Source organism: Portunus trituberculatus, chromosome 39 (assembly GCF_017591435.1).
Source record: "Portunus trituberculatus isolate SZX2019 chromosome 39, ASM1759143v1, whole genome shotgun sequence".
Classification (NCBI taxonomy): domain Eukaryota; kingdom Metazoa; phylum Arthropoda; class Malacostraca; order Decapoda; family Portunidae; genus Portunus; species Portunus trituberculatus.
The window spans coordinates 3,077,740-3,095,000 of NC_059293.1; the positions used below are offsets into that span (position 1 = coordinate 3,077,740).

Sequence of the window (17,261 nt, forward strand, 5' to 3'; positions counted from 1 at the left end):
ATCCAATCTTTCCAGCATTTCACACACTTCATTCTCCAATACTTCAATTACATCCAGGCCTTCTTCTTCTGTCGGTTCGATCTTTGGTTCATTGAAGGTTCTTTCATTGGTAAAAAGTTTTTGGAAACACTTATTCAACTCTTCAGCCATGAGTTTTTCCTCTTCAATGAATTCTCCATCAACTTTCTGCTTGCTTATTTCTCTCTTATTTTTTTATTTCCCATTAACAAATCTATAGAATAATCTTGGCTCATCCTTACATTTTTCCACAATGTGTGTGTGTGTGTGTGTGTGTGTGTGTGTGTGTGTGTGTGTGTGTGTGTGTGTGTGTGTGTGTGTATTTACCTAATTGTATTTACCTAATTGTAACATACGGGAAAAGAGCTATGCTCGTGTTGTCCCGTCTCCATATCTATTAATGTCCAGCTTTTTCTTAAAATCATGAATATTCCTTGCGTTGACCACTTCCACGTCTAAACTATTCCATGCTTCCACCCTTCTATGAGGAAGCTATATTTTTCACATCTCTCCTATAAGTGGCCATTTTAGTTTTTCCCATGCCCTCTCGACATTCTTTCATTCCACATACACAGATCTTCCCTATCCATTTTTCCATGCCAATCATCACTCTGTATATTGCTATCAGGTCTCCCCTTTCTCTTCTGTTTTCCAGGGTCGGAAGTTGCATTCTTTTCAGTCTGTCTTCATAAGTCAAATCTCTTAAGTCAGGCACCATTTTTGTTGCAGCCCTCTGTACTTTCTCTAGTTTCCTTATGTGTTTCTTTAAGTTCGGAGCCCACTGTATTGTTGCATATTCAAGCCTCGGTCTTATCATTGCAGTAATTATTTTCTTCATCATTTCTTCATCTAAATATCTGAACGCCACTCTTATGTTCCTCAATAAGTTCAATACTTCTCCAATTATTTTGTTTATATGTCTCTCTGGCGATAGGTCATTGGTAATTGTCACCCCAAGGTCTTTTTCTTCATGACTGGTTTTATGTCTTCATTTCCTATCTTGTACATACTCCTGATTCTTCTTTCACTCTTGCCAAACTCTATTTTCTTGCATTTTGTCGTGTTGAACTCCATTTGCCATGTACAGCTCCATTTCCATATTCTGTCCAAGTCTTCCTGGAGTAGTTCGCAATCTTTGTCACATCTCACTTTTCTTAACAATTTTGCATCGTCTGCAAATAGGCTCACATAACTGGACACCCCATCCACCATGTCATTTATGTAGACCGCGAACATTACTGGTGCCAACACTGATCCCTGTGGAACTCCACTCTCCACCAAGCCCCATTCTGATGGTCTGTCCTTAATTATTGTTCTCATTTCTCTTCCTACCAAAAGTCTTCCATCCATTTTAGTAAACTGCCATGCACTCCTCCTACCATTTCAAGTTTCCAGATCAGTCTCCGGTGTGGTACCTTATCAAAGGCCTTTTTTAAATCCAGATATATTCCATCAGCCCAACCATCTCTTTCCTGTATTACATCTATCACCCTCGAATAGTAACATATCAGGTTTGTCGTGCATGAACGCCCTTTTCTAAAACCAAATTGACACTCACAAAGTATGTCATTTTTCTCCAAGAAGTCTGTCCATCTATTCTTCACCACCCTCTCACACATCTTAGCTACCACACTTGTAAGTGACACTGGTCTATAGTGTGTGTGTGTGTGTATTTACCTAGTTGTAATTTTACAGGGCCTGGGCTTTATGCTCGTGTGGCCCTGTCTCCATATCTACACTTATCCAATCTTACTTTAAAAGTATGTACACTCGTTGCAGACACTACTTCTTCATTTAAACTGTTCCATGTCTCAATACATCTTTGTGGGAAACTATATTTTTTAACGTCTCTCAGACATCTTCCTTTTCTCAGCTTTTTACTATGCGATCTTGTGCTTAGGAAGTCATATTCTTCTCTCAGGATCAGTTTCTCATTATCCACTTGGTCCATTCCGTTGATCAATTTATAAACTTGTATCAGATCTCCTCTCTCTTTTCTTTGTTCCAGGGTTGGTAGATCCATAGCCTTTAGTCTCTCCTCATATGTCATCCCTTCAAATTCTGGAACCATTCTTGTAGCCATTTTTTGTAGTCTCTCCAGCTTCCTTATGTGTTTCTTTTTATGAGGGGTCCACACTACTCCTGCATATTCCAATCTGGATCTTATTATAATACTTATCAATTTCTTCATCATTTCTTTGTCCATGTAGTGAAATGCTACTTCAATATTCCTTAGCAAATTATGTTTCTCTAAAAATTCTATCAATATGGCTTACTGGCTGATTGTTTTCTTCCATCGTCACTCCTAACTCCTTTTCCTTTTTTACTTTCTCCAGTTCCAATACATCTACCATCTTATAGGTTCCCACGGGTCATCTTTCACTCTTTCCCATTTCCATGACATGGCTTTTGTTCACATTGATTTCCATTTTCCACTTTTTACTCCATTCCCAGATCTTATTTAGGTCTTCCTGCAGTATTTCACAATCTTCTTTTTTGCTTTATAACTCTGCACAGTTTCGTATCATCTGCAAACAGATTTATGGAGCTATTCACTCCTTCTGGCATGTCGTTAATATAAATGAGGAAAAGTATTGGTGCCAATACTGACCCCTGTGGCACTCCGCTTTCTACTGCTCTCCACTTGGACTTCATATCTTTAACTACCGTCCTTATTTCTCTCCCCCTAAAATAATTTTCTATCCATCTCAATGTGCTTCCTTTTAAGCCACCCTTCTCCTCTAACTTCCATAGTAATCTTGCATGTGGCACTTTGTCAAACGCCTTTTAAAATCAAAATAAATACAGTCAACCCATCCCTCTCTCTCTTGTACTCTATCAACTATTCTAGAATAGAAACTCAATAAATTAGTTACACACAACCGTCTTTTTCTAAAACCAAATTGGCCATTTGATATTAATTGTTGTCTTCAAGGAACTCGATCCATTGTTTCTTTATTATTTATTCTTTCACACATCTTGCATATTACACTAGTTAGTGATACCAGTCTATAATTCAAAGGTTCTTCCTTCCTTCCGCTCTTATATATGGGAACCACCTCAGCTCTTTTCCATTCTACTGGTACTGTTCCATTTTCTATGGAGCATTTTATGATGTTGTATATAGGACTTGCTAGTTCTTCCCTACATTCTTTCAGTATTCTGCCTGAGACTTCATCCAGTCCCATTGCCTTGTCTTCATCCAGTTCCTTCATTAACTCTTTTATTTCAAGCTTGGTTACTTTAATCTTTTTCATACAGACTGTCTCTCTATTACCCTGTGGCCTTTCAAATTTGGATTCCTTAGTAAAGACCTCCTGGTATTTATTATTTAATAGTTCTGCCATACTTTTGGGTCTTCCACCATCCCGTTCTCTCCTTTTTAACCTTTCTATTGTTTCTTTTTGCCTAATTTTTCCATTTATGAATCTGTAGAACAATTTTGGTTGCTCCTTATATTTTTCGACAATGTCCTTTTCAAAGTTCTTTTCCTCTTCCTTCCTCACCTTAACATATTCATTTCTCGCTGCCTTGAAGTTTTCCTTATTTACTGGATTTCTATTTCTCCTCCACCTTTTCCATGCTCCATCTCTTTTCTCCTTTGCCCTAGCACACCTTGCATTAAACCAATCTTTCTTTCCTTCTTCTTTAGGGCTATATTTCGGGACATATTCCCTGACTCCTGTTTTGTATATTTCCAAAAATAAGTTATACTTCTCTTGCATCGTCTCTGAGTTTTCCATCTCCTCCCAGTTTACGTTTTTAAAATAGTTCTTGAGATTCTCAATTGTTAGAAATTAGTGTTCCATGCAACCTGAAGGGAATTTAATAAAAAATAAAGTGAATAAGAAATTTAAAGGAGAAACCGGTAAATAAAAGTAATCACCAGACTCTTACCCGGCAGTTATGGCTGGGAGCACTCACCCCCACATTTCAGTGTTCCAGCTGCCAATGAATAGCTGGCTAGCAACAGGACCTGCAACCTCTAAGCTAACATCAACAGCTAGAAACTTATTTGGCTTTCAATATGGTGGGAGTATCGAGTCTGGCGGGATCAAGTTCTCCTGCACGTGGTAGCTTTTGCGTAGTCAAGAGGACGAGCGGTGATGTTGATGCCTTTTTAGTTGGGACGAGTGTGTTTTTCAGCGCACTAGCCAACCCCAAACGTTGCCAAGCTTTTTCATCACGCTCACTATCCCCTTTGATTATCTTTTAAATATTATTTGCCCTTTTAATGGCTTAAATGTTTATTATAATTTTATTTTAATATATATATAAATGGAATAACCCGAGGGAAGCAACGATTTGCCATCACTAAATTAATTTATTTATCCTTTATTTTAAGGTTAATTCCAACACAATATCAGTCTTTCTGTAATTTAATCAGTCTCCTTTGTATAAATCATCTCTATCTTCCTTTCCCTCTTCTATATCCATTTCTAATATTACATGGTCACTCTTTCCCAATGGGTACTTATATCTTATATTATCATTCATTTGTATACCCCTCGTAAAAACTAGGTCCAATTTCGCCGGCTCGTCGTTTCCTCTGAATCTTGTTCATTCCTTTACTCTCTGGTCCATCATATTGTCTATCATTAGGTTCAGGAATCTTTCTCCCCAGGCTTCTTCCCCCATACCACTTTCAAAATTTTCCCAGTCCACTTCTTTACAGTTGAAATCTCCTACTAATATCACTTTTCTCCTTTCTTTAACGATTCTCGTTAGACTCCTTATTGTGTCATCTATCATGTCTTTATATTCTTGATTGGTCCATGAATTTGTTTTTGGTGGCACATATGTTACAATGATTGTTAACTCTTTTTTATTAATACGCATCTTAACATACAATACTTCTGCTTTTCCTTCCCCACATTCCACTTGGTTTATCACTATCTCCTTCCTTAACAATATCATGACTCCTCCTCCTCCTCCTCCTTTACCCCCTCTGTCTCTTCACCATACATTATACCTATTATCCAAGTCTATTTTGATTGCCTCATTTAGTTTTGTTTCAACCAGGCATACAATATCCGGATTTTCTTTCTTTATGTAATCTCTTAATTCTAATTTACTTGATAAAACCCTAATGGAATTTGCTTTTACATAAACACAAATCTATGTGCTCCTGTCCTGAGAACAGATACGATACATTATTACTTTGAAATTGAGACAAAATTTTACTATTTTTTTCTTACGTTTCATACTGTGACTATATATTTCCTCTCAGCATATCTACACTGCTGTTCAGAGCAGAAGGCACGAAAGGGACCACAACTTCCACTCTGACCAAATTTCATTCATCCCTTCTTAACTCCTAAACATATGGCGGGATTCGCTGTATGTCGCTATTTGACAACTTTCCAGCTCTAGTAGTCAAAGTAGATGATGTGTTTCCTTAGTGAACGTTTGCCTGTGGTTTGTGTGCTTGCATTTGAATTTTCTTTCACCCTCCCTCACAGCCCCTTTTTGTGGATGTGTGAGCTTACCATTGTGCCCTGTTACTACCTATTATGGGACCTAGGAAACTAGTAATTAGTAAGGCCGAAATCTCTTTCACTTGTGCCTTAGTGTGGGAGAATAAGTCAAAATAAGAAACTGCCACGAACACTGGCAAAGGTCTCAGAATTGTTCAATGTTGGACCAAAATTTATCATGAGGGAGGAAGAGACGCTTCGCCACCACCTTACAAGCCTGAAGGGTGTAAGTGCAGTGTGAGCCAGAGAACTCTGAACATTATTCAAAGACAGCTTGAGGCCAACCCTCGCATACACACCAAGGAACTTAAGGCCAGGAACCCTCTGTTCTGGGTGGGGTGAGTGAAAGGAGTGTGCGGAGATATGTGAAAGGCGACATGTGATACCAGAGTTGCCACGGTTTCAAAACCTTGCTTTACACAATGGTCACCGTAACAGTTGGCTTGCATTTTGTGTCTCAGCACAAAGATTGGGACTTAGGTAAGTGGCGTAGGGTACTTTGGTCAGATGAAGCAAGCTTTCAGATTACAGACAACTAGAGAAACCGTGTGTACCGCAGGCCCGGTAGTAACCATCACGATCCACACTACACAACACACACATTAAAACTCAGATTCTTTGATGGTGTGGGGTAGTTTTTCTTACTATGGTCTTGAAAAATTAGTGTTTTTGCCTAAGAATATTTGAATGAACCAAAACTTTGAGCTAATTCTAGATGAGTTAAACGAGTGTATGGAAAAGTGCAATGTTGATACCTTCATGCAAGATGGTGCACCGTACCATACGGCAAAGTTAATTGTTGACTTTTTTTTATTTCTGCAATATCAGCCTTTCAAAACCTTGGCCTGCAAGTTCGCCAGACCTGAACCCTATAAAAAATCTCTGGGCGTACATAAAACTGAAGCTAAAGGAGAGAGATACCTCCTCCCTCCCATGCCTCCAAGCCACTATTCAGGACATATGGGACAATATTGATGCTCAGTATCTCCACCACCTGGGTGATTAACTTTCCAAGAGACTTGAAAGGTCAAGAAGGCACGAAGGCACCCTATCAATTACTAGTTTAGGTGAATACCCTCATTGAAACGTATTTTCTGTGTCATTAATCTCCTTCACAGGATGTCACAGGTACTGCGCCTTCCGCTCTGACAAGTAGTGTAGACCAAAAGTGAGACTCAGATTTAAGATTCCTTACCAAATATGACACACTTTAAGATAAAATTAAAAAATCTGTCGATACAGCTCATGCATCTTTGCAACAATGGAAGACAAGGACACTCTTCAAATTACTGTAAAAATCTTAGAAAAAAGTTTTATCTTGCTTGAGATATTGAACTTTTACTTTCCTGCTTCTTTATAACAATGGAAGAGTGAGAGTCATAAAATTACCTTAAAAGTGTTAAGAAGAAAGGTGTTATCCTGCTTGTATCATCACGAGAAGGACTCTTGGTGGTAGTGGAAGGCTGCTCCCCGAGACACAGCTGCCACACACCGTCTTTTCACCTGCTGGCGGAGCTTTCGTGGCCCACAGGCGAACACTCCCACCACCTTCCTGGAACACAGGCATCACATGACTATGACAACGACACAAGAAAGTAGGGAAAGATATGTGTGTGAGAGAGAGAGAGAGAGAGAGAGAGAGAGAGAGAGAGAGAGAGAGAGAGAGAGAGAGAGAGAGAGAGAGAGAGAGAGAGAGATATGTGAACCTCCTTGAACACTACTGCCTGGGATGATGTGTTATATGGAGACACTGACCAGCAGGTGGGGCAGTTCACTGAGCTGCTTCACAGCCTGCAGGACTGCTGGATGCCCCACTCAATACACCAAACCAAGGCATCAGACCAACTCTGGTTTGGGCCAGAATGTCGAGGTGCCTCCAATGCAAAGTACCATGCCTGGCTTGCCTTTAAGAGGCATCCCACAGCCTGGAACGGACAGCAACACAGGGAGGCACCTGACCACATGAGGGCTACTCAAGATTGGGCCTCTAACCAATGGGTGACAGATCTCAAGAGGAAGCTGCAGGGCTGCCAGATGGAGTCCAAATGCTGGTGAAGTCTTGTTTAAGAACAACAGGGTGTGTCTAGGATGAACACCATTCCTTCCCTCCACTGGGATGATGGCACAATAGCGCAGTCTGCCTGATATAAAGCAAACCTCATGGCCAAGCATTTCACTGATAAGATGTGCACCTCCAACCTTAAAAGAACTCCATCATCACTACCAAACATAGTGAAAGAAAAACTATCATTTGCCACAACGAGTGAAGTGAAAGTGAAGGCAGTGCTTTCAAAACTTGATGTGACAAAAGCACTGGATCCTGATAACGTTATCCCATGCCTTCTTTACCAGTGTGCTGATGAGCTGGTTCGCCCACTCTCTAAAATATTCAACCAGTGCTTACAGACCAGCAGGTTGCCAAGTGGCTAATGTTGTGCCAGTACATAAGAAAAACGAAAAAAACAGTAGCTAAAAACTATCGTCTAGTGTCCCTGCTGCCTGTGCTCAGCAAGGTGCTTGAGTCCATAGTGGCCTCAAGAGTCACAGAGCACCTTGAGAAGCACCATTACTGTGTGGCCAGAAGTTTGGGTTTAGGTCGGGCAGATCGGCTGCTGACCTGCACCTGCTGCTCACTTTGGAGTGGAGTGCTGGTCTGGATGCAGGGAAGGTCACTGCAGTTGTTGCCCTTGACATCGAAGGGGCTTTTGACAAGGTGTGGCATGCAGGCCTCCTTGCAAAATTCCATGCAGCAGGTGTGGATGTGCCCCTCTTGCTGCTGTTTGGTGATTACTTGAGAGAGGAATCTCAAAGTGGTCATTGATGGCCAAGAGTCTGAACAGCATGCAGTGAGAGCAGGTTTTCCTCAGGGAAGCTTTCTTGGCCCCCTGCTCTGGAACATCTACATAAACGACCTCCTGCCCTTAATCCCAAGTGTAAAAGCTTATGCTGATGACCTTACACTGGCTCAAAGATACAGCTCAAGGGACGAGACTACCACAGCCAACCACATCAACGCCACCCTGAACTGCATTGTGTCATGGGGCAGCAAGTGGCAAGTAAAATTTGCCACAGGCAAAACACAAATGACAATCATCTCAAGGCTTGAGGGGTAAGCTATACGGCAGCAAGACGAGATAGATGTACTGTGGATCACTTGTGACTCCGCGCTGACCTTCAGGCACTACATAAAGTGTCTAGCTAGGGAGGCTTTGGGTAAGCTGGCGTCACTCAGGAGGATGTCGTGGCTCCTTGATGACAAGGCCTGGAGATCCTGTACAAGGCTCAAGTTTGTTCTTCCCTGAAGTACTCGTGCCTTGCCTGGGGAGGAGCGGCGAGCAGGCATCTTTCCCTCCTGGATAGTGTACAGGCTCGGGTAGTGAGTCTCATAAAGGACAGTGGTGCCAGATATGAGCCAAAGCTCCACTCCCTTCAGCATTGCAGGGATGTAGCGGGCCTCGCTGTGATGCACAAAATAAAGCAACAGCGAATCCTGCATCTCCAAGCTCTCCGCCAGCCCCTGTGGCGGGCACAAGTGACCACTTGGGTCACTTTAATGCCTGCTGAATTATTTCAGTGTCGATGCCGTACTTGGCACCATCAACGCCAGTACGTTCAATATTATGGTAAACTGTGGAACACCTTAATTGCTACTCAGATAGACCTTAGTAGAATGAAGCTGCAGCAATTCAAGGAATGTGCGAATGTCTGGTTGCCATAAGCACCAGAGTAACAATTGTTAGTAACATTTAGAGTTAGGCTTTTAGAAAGAAAACACAAAAAATGTTCCCTTTAGCCTGTAAAGTGCTACATTATATATAAAAATATTTTGTAACATACTCTTTAACTGTGTACTGATTTGTGTAAGTAGAGAGAGAGAGAGAGAGAGAGAGAGAGAGAGAGAGAGAGAGAGAGAGAGAGAGAGAGAGAGAGAGAGAGAGAGAGAGAGGGGGGGGGGGGTCACGCACGTGGTAGCTCCATGTTTTTGGTGTTGATCCAGTGGCTTAAGAATGAGCAGTGTTGTGAAAGTGTTGAAGTGTTACCGTATTTTACAGTTTGCAAGATGCTGCACCCTAATATTTGAAAGAAATTTCTAAGAAAAAAAAGAAAACCTTCACCACATACCCAACCACTGAACACAAAAACATAAGGAAGCAAGGAGTCTGCAAGACACTATTGTTTCACCACTCATTACAAATTTGCTGGAATACTCACCACAAATTTACAACTATGTAAATAAAAACACCACAGATAAATATGTACACACAGTGAAGCAGTCCATCTCTTCTTGTTTTAGTGGCGGGCGACGGCACGTATTGTTTACATTACAGAATCACTTGTCCGATTTTGTTTGTATGGCGATGACATAGTAGTTGGTGGTAATAAATATACTATACATTTTTCATTGTTCAAGGGTGGTTTTATTTTCATAAAAATAAACTAAAAATAAAAAGAAAATGCATGTAGCATTCCAAGATTTCAACATCCATTCACACACTTGAGCTATTGATGGCCGTTTCATTCTTCCACAGGGTGTCATTTCATGTCTTCCTTCCAGGAAGGATTATGGTATTGGAAATACTTGTACAGCTAAGTACATCATATAAATGGATGAATTAAATTGTATATACTTAAGTTAACATCATAATGTAATGACTCAACATACAAATCCAGGTCGCTATCAGTCAAGCGTCCAGGCTCACTTGAGGCTGGGTGTTGCCTTACAATAAAACATTCGTCTTCGAAGACGCACTAGTATTTTTCAGGGTATTTTTTAGGAAAAAGTGCATCTTGTAAGCTGCAAAATACAGTAAGTGTCCTTCTGTCCATGTAAAAGTGTAAGGTGTGCTAAGCCTTGCAATAGTGTTGAATATCACTTGAAAAGAGTGCTTGTACCGGTGCAGTGGCCAAGACCCTGGCCTGACCTGACTTAACGCTAGGCCTAAGGCAGCACACTGTCTCCCAGGTCGTTTTTTAAACAACCTATTTCTCTCTCTCTCTCCTGGCTGGTTTGGCTTGATTTGTGAGAGGTAGTTAGTGTCAGTATTTTTGTGTGTCAGTGGGGAAGTGCTCTGTGTTCTGTGCCAATGTACATGAATGTATTAGTGTCGTATGTGTCGTGTAGAGTCAACACACGTCGTTGCTCCCACACCTGGCCCTGCCCACCGCCCCAATAGCCAGGCAAGACTTGCCTGGTTACCAGCCACAAAATTGGTGTTGTGTTTGTGGCAAAACAACACTGACAACCCAACACGTCAGCTGTGACGAGGATACCTACTGTAACCTTTGTCACAACAGTTGCCTTGAAGACACGCCAGTCTTCAAGTGTAGCTACATGGAACAGCTACGACTCCAGTTAAGCATCCCAGACTCCGTCACCTACATCAGCAAGGAGCCTGACACCCCTTGTGCCTCTACCGGACAATAGCAGGGAGAGTCAGTGGGAGGGCTTGGAGAAAGGAGAGTGTTTTAATAGTTGAGAAGCTCACTGAGGAAGCCTCTCAACAAAGCTGTGCAATTAAGTCCCTCCAGGAAGACCAGGACTTGATTATACAGCACAAAGATGTGTTTGCTGCTGCTCTCAGAGTAGCAGACAGGCTGATAGTGTCCAAACAACGTCAGGTGCAAGTAGCGCCTCCTTATACACAAATTTCTTAAATTCTGGGAGAAATTTCTCAGCGGCAATGCTGTCAGCACTTGCGGCCTCGCCATGCTTTACAACAGAATGAATTCCATTTCTTTTCTTGAAATTCCCAAAACGCCCCTTACTTGCTTTAAAATCATTATTGGAGTCAGATGTAGTAACAGAAATAAGATCTAAATGCAGCAGCCTAGCCTTCGCACAAATTATGCCCTCTGACAAAGAATCACCAGCCATCTGCCTTTGGTTTATCCAATTAACAAGTTTTCCATTTCTTCCACTGCCGCAGGTCACTTAAATTGCCTTTTCACACCACTCGCCACATGAGCTCTTTTAGTGACCACTTTCTTCTTCAATATTGTGGCTGCTGTAGATTTAGCCATATCAGCTGCAAGATTGGTTATTCTTCTTCCTTTCTCGTATTTATCAATAATCTCCTTTTTCCTATCAATGGTTGTCACTATATTTTTTCTTGTAGGCTTATTTTCACCACTAACAAGTGCCTTTGGTGCCACTGTAATCTTCTGAATGCCAAAAAAAACCTCTGGAGAGAAAGCACAGGACAATGTTATTTGTACGACAACGAAGGATAAACTGGCTGTGGTGGCCCGATGGGGTGGTGGGAAGGGAGAGACCCTTTGTTTACAGCAACATGGACAGATGTTCGACTAATAGGTATTTTTTTGAGTATTAAGTCGAACATTTTGCATTTGACTATTAAAAAGTTGAACTATTTAGACGTTCGAGTATTGAGTCTCCACTGTACATTATTTCTTACCCTGCATATAAGGACTGCCATTCCTGGAAGAGGTGCTTCCACTGAGGCCTCCCTTGTCTGATGCGAGGAAGGAGGGCAGGATGGTCTGATGCAAACAGGTCCTGTGGTAACAACAAGGTGGATGGCTATTAAAAAATCAAGGGTTTTAATAAAGTAAATTGCTTGTTATGGATGAAAGAAGCTAAGCTCAACATGTAAGGCAACATAATACAGTCCATCTTTTGAACAAATTATCAATGAAAATATTTTCATTTGGTTTCAACCTTTACTTTTTATCTAGCAGATTGCACTACTGGTATACTTAACTCCATAAATCTACATTATGCTATTTCACATTTCTATTTCTCAATCATTTTCCTTCTCCACACCCAAATGCAAACGATAAGCTGTCTTTGTGTTTGCTGTAAATGCTTCTTACACATCTCCCTCAGCCTCACTATAGACTTCCGATCTTTAGGATGATTGTTTCATTTAATATCAAGCAGTACTCCAAGTCTTCCTCTTATGTCAAGTTAACTTACGTCTGTATGATTTGCACAGGATCTTTTATACAACCTTGTACAAATGTACAATACAAACTTCCTTGTGGCTTTGAACTATCACACTTCCTTTCCTCCACATGTTACACAAACTAAGAAAACACTTTGGAACACAATGCCCAAATATATCCAATACAAGTGTATCCAACTCACTTTTGATATCTGTTTACAAATTACAATTAAGGCCCACAAATTTCATAACCACAGGATTGTTACCTAACTGTGACAATAAGATGGTAAATTTTGAGGAACAGAAACTTCTAGTCATATTGGAAATAGAGCAGTTTTGGATGAGATACTTTTGTAATAAGTCAAAGTGAAAGTAATTTGTGTATCACTTCTAAGGGTTTCAGTAGTGAGGTCACACCTGAAGGAGCTGTGGTGATGTAGGAGTGGTGAGATGTAGGCTCAGCTCGGCCCGGTCCTCTGCTTGTGTCTCCCAGCACAGCTGCAGCAGACCTGACAGCAGCGGGGCAAAGGTGTGCAGGAGTCTGGCGTCCCGCACTGCCCACACCACGTGTATTCTCCTCGGCCACAGTGGATGGCAGCATCTTAAATTTAGTGTCGTGTACAGAATTAAAATATGTGTAGTGTCTAGAGGAAAGGTTTGAGATTTGTTATTGTCTCTAGAACCAATGAAGGAATGAAACAGCTCCATCTGTAAAGCTTGGCATGAATTCCTAAATAAACTGTCTGCATATTCAACATAATTTACAAATATATTGTACTACAGGACTGTTTGCAACACATTCAAAGAAAAGTACTCCAGTAATTTCATTCAAATTCATATGATAAAAACATTTGAGAAAAATCCTGCATGTCATTCATTATAAAAAAGAACAATCAAATCAATAAAAATGAAATAAAACCTTAAAATAGAAAATTATGCTCCCTTCTATTTCTTTGAATGGCGACTCTACAGTGTTAAGAAGTGGGTGTGGATGTGTCAATTTTATTAATTTTCAATATCTAAAGCTTGTGTTAATGTGATAATGTTATGTGGAAGCAACCTGCACAACCGGTTTACTTTCTGACACTGGTAATTATGTCACCTTATGGCAATCATATATGCACAACAGAAACGCACACCAAAAAAGTCAGTAAGGCTGCATCACAGTGCTAGCCACATGACTGATGGCTTAGAATACATGAGTGAGTGTGGCAGGCAGTGATGGAGTGGCTTACAGTAGGTATGTGAGTGAGTGTGGCAGCCAGTGATGGAGTGGCTTAGAATACATGAGTGAGTGTGGCAGCCAGTGGTGGAGTGGCTTACAATATGTGAGTGAGTGTGGCAGCCAGTGGAGTGATGCCCATGCCTCCAGCAGCGCCCACCACCACCGGGTAGTGCAGCATTCCTTCACTTGGTGAGCTAAATGGGCCGTCCACATACAATCTGCCAATGTTAAGTAATGTTAATCTGTAGATGAGTAAGACCATGTTTGGATAATTCAACCAAGTTGTTTATAGCTGTATGCATTTCATTTTTTCTGTCAATCAAAAAATAACTAAAAATTTCTTTCAAATCAAGTAATTTAAGTTTAAATGGTGTATATTTTCCTCTACCTGTCAACTGAAATATCTCTAAACCTTTCCCATCAGCAATGATCTTTAGTCCAATATCCACACTCATAAATATCTAGTTTGACATGTCTACACATTTGATCCATGACCACATCCCTATTAATACACATGCATATACAAAGCTAAACATCTAGAGTAGACTAAATGTAATAGAGGAAAGGAATGTACTTCAACAAAAAGAACAGACACAACCAATATAGATAGAGACAAAACCACACAAGAATAATTCAGATTTTTTATATGTGTCTATATTACAAGAAAAATCATCACTCTGCCACTAACTTCACCCGGTGTATTTCTAAACCTTCCTCGGTTACCACACCAACCAGCCAGTGCTTCTTTTTGCAGGAAAGGTCATAAGATGCATGAAAAGTTTTTAACACAGTTGGAGAAAAAGACTGAAAAAATTTAAATACTGAAACAGAAACAATACAAGAATAACAAAAGCAAGGAGTGGATGACCAAAGAAGTGTTATGAAGCACAATGGCTCACAAGATGATGATGCTACTTGCTGCATGAACAGCTGGTGTCACTTCCAAACACAGAGAGGCAATTCCAATGTGTTGTTGTTTTACTATTAAACCTGGTCATTTTTAGTTTCAGGCATTGGTTCAGTGAATAAAGGAAATGCTTGTTGCTGTGTAAATGGTAAATATTGTCCACTCTCTATAAAAGATAACATTGAACTCCTTGAAAACTCAACAGCAAAGTATCTATGCAAATCTTATGTGAATTATACAGCAGTGACTCTTCAACAGCTTTTAATAAAAGAAACTGATTAAAAAAAACTATTCAGTGTTTTGCTAGTATTGGCTGTACTAATCATGTCAGTATTGCCATGATATTATTTATCAGTATTTGTATTGTGGAAAAAAAATATTGGTATAAACCATTAAATATTAATCAACTTCAACTGGTTTAGGAGATATTTCAAAGGCCACCATGCTACAGTAGAACCATGCACGCTTTTGGGGCCGAGGGGTCTCCAAGTGCAGGGGTTTGAATCCTGGCCATCTTCCTTACTTAGATAACAGTTCCCTAACGGGTGAGCTTCTTGATAGGAGGTTTACTTGAGAGAGAGAGAGAGAGAGAGAGAGAGAGAGAGAGAGAGAGAGAGAGAGAGAGAGAGAGAGAGAGAGAGAGAGAGAGAGAGAGAGAGAGAGAGAGAGAGAGAGAGAGAGAGAGAGAGAGAGAGAGAGAGAGAGAGAGAGAGAGAGAGAGAGAGAGAGAGAGAGAGAGAGAGAGAGAGAGAGAGAGAGAGAGAGAGAGAGAGAGAGAGAGAGAGAGAGAGAGAGAGAGAGAGAGAGAGAGAGAGAGAGAGAGAGAGAGAGAGAGAGAGAGAGAGAGAGAGAGAGAGAGAGAGAGAGAGAGAGAGAGAGAGAGAGAGAGAGAGAGAGAGAGAGAGAGAGAGAGAGAGAGAGAGAGAGAGAGAGAGAGAGAGAGAGAGAGAGAGAGAGAGAGAGAGAGAGAGAGAGAGAGAGAGAGAGAGAGAGAGAGAGAGAGAGAGAGAGAGAGAGAGAGAGAGAGAGAGAGAGACCCTAGACCACCTACAGCTCAGCGAAGCCGCCGTGACAAAGCTTCTGCACAGCACCGACACCAGGAAGGCGCCCGGCCCTGACGACGTCTCGCCCTTCCTGCTGAAGCACTGTGCGGAGGAGCTAACAAAGCCCCTCACACACATCTTCCGCAGTGCATACAAACCAGCACCTGGCAAGCTGCATGGAAGGAGGCTCGGGTCACTCCTGTACACAAAAAAAAGGATAAAGGTGACCCAGCAAACTACCGCCCCATCTCTCTCCTGTCAGCTGTCAGCAATATCTTGGAGAGAATAATAGGTGAGCAGCTGAACTGTCACCTAGAGGAGCGTCACCTCATCTCTCCACGCCAATATGGATTTAGAAAGAGACGTTCCGCCTCCAACATGCTTCTCCTCCTCACACAAGCCTGGCATGACGCCCTCGATGCTGGCCGCCCCACCCTCGTCATTGCCCTTGACATTGCTGGGGCTGTTGACAGAGTTTGGCACAAAGGACTCCTGGCCAAGCTCGAACAGTTCGGCATCACAGGACAACTGCTAGAGCTGTTCTCCAGCTACCTACAAGGCCGGAGTCTGAGAGTAGTGTTGGGCGGGTGCATGTCAACCACACACTCAGTGAGGCCTCCGTTCCACAGGGCTCGATCCTGGGCCCCATCCTGTGGAACGTATATTTCAACGACCTCCTTCAGAGCCTCTCGCTTGTGTCGGCATACGCGGACGATGCCACTCTCTCGCACAGCTTCGGTAGAGAGGAGGCTGTGAACGTGATTGATGTCACCAACCGCCACCTTGGTGACATCATGGCCTGGGGTAAACAGTGGCAAGTCAAGTTTGCTGCCGAAAAAACCCAGGCCGTGGTCATCTCACGTTCACGGGAGGACGTCAGGCTGTTTGAAGGCCAGCTGAAGTTTGGAGAAGACACCCTTGCCATTAAGGACTCCATCAACATCCGGGGGGGTGGAGATAGACTCCAAACTCAGTTTCGACCGCCACCTGGAGAGCGTGTCACGCAAGGCATCCCTGAGGGTGACGCTCCTACGTCGAGTGAGGCACCTACTCGATGCCAAGGGGCTCATGACGCTGTACAAAGCGCAGGTGAGGCCCATCATGGAGTACAGCCCCCTCAGCTGGATGTGCAGTGCCCAGTCCCACCTCTCCCTGCTGGACAAGGTGCAGCGGCAAGCCAAGCGCCTCCTTCGCGATGCTGGTGGCCTCGGACAGCAGCCCCAAGCTGAGTTACAGCGACAGCGGCATAAGGGCAGCAGTTGCAGCAGAGACTGCACCCAGACCCTCACCAAGAAGCCCCTATCAATGTGCTGGACAGCTTGGAGCACCGAAGGCGTGTTGGGACCCTTACTGTGCTGCACAAAGCCCAGGTGCAGCAAATACCTCACCTCACAGCTCTACGGATACTCTGGAGGAGGAGTGAACGTACTACGAGAGCGGTAGTGTCCGACACCCTCCTCGAGGTGCCGAGGTGCCATTCAGTGAGGTGTCAGCGCGCCTTCTCCCACGACACCGCGGTGTTGTGGAACGCCTTCACCTCAGCAGTGGACGTCTCCAGCATGTCCACCCAGCAGGTGAAGTGTGCTGCCCACGCCTGGTTACGGACACATCCACCTGATAGTGACAGTGACAGGTGATAAAATGGCAGTGTCCACCAGCCTGCCATCCACCTGACAGTGACAGTGC

The 17,261-nt window shown here is 42.5% G+C and overlaps 1 protein-coding gene across 5 annotated transcripts in view; it reads right to left on the minus strand.

The window, feature by feature from the left end:
- The window catches only part of LOC123515519 (NADPH oxidase 4-like), a 162,144-nt gene that overhangs the window by 24,883 nt on the left and 120,000 nt on the right, over window positions 1–17,261 (minus strand). For 4 of the 5 annotated variants that reach the window (XM_045274206.1, XM_045274209.1, XM_045274207.1 and 1 more), the window contains 4 exons: window positions 13,724–13,843; window positions 12,818–13,001; window positions 11,912–12,012; window positions 6,885–7,047 (listed from right to left, as the gene is read on the minus strand). In XM_045274206.1, coding sequence (XP_045130141.1) covers window positions 6,927–7,047; window positions 11,912–12,012; window positions 12,818–13,001; window positions 13,724–13,843 — 526 coding nt within the window. In that variant the 3' untranslated portion in view covers window positions 6,885–6,926. Of the gene's footprint in view, window positions 1–6,884; window positions 7,048–11,911; window positions 12,013–12,817; window positions 13,002–13,723; window positions 13,844–17,261 lie in introns of those variants that run through there. The other variant, XM_045274208.1, reaches the window with a different exon arrangement.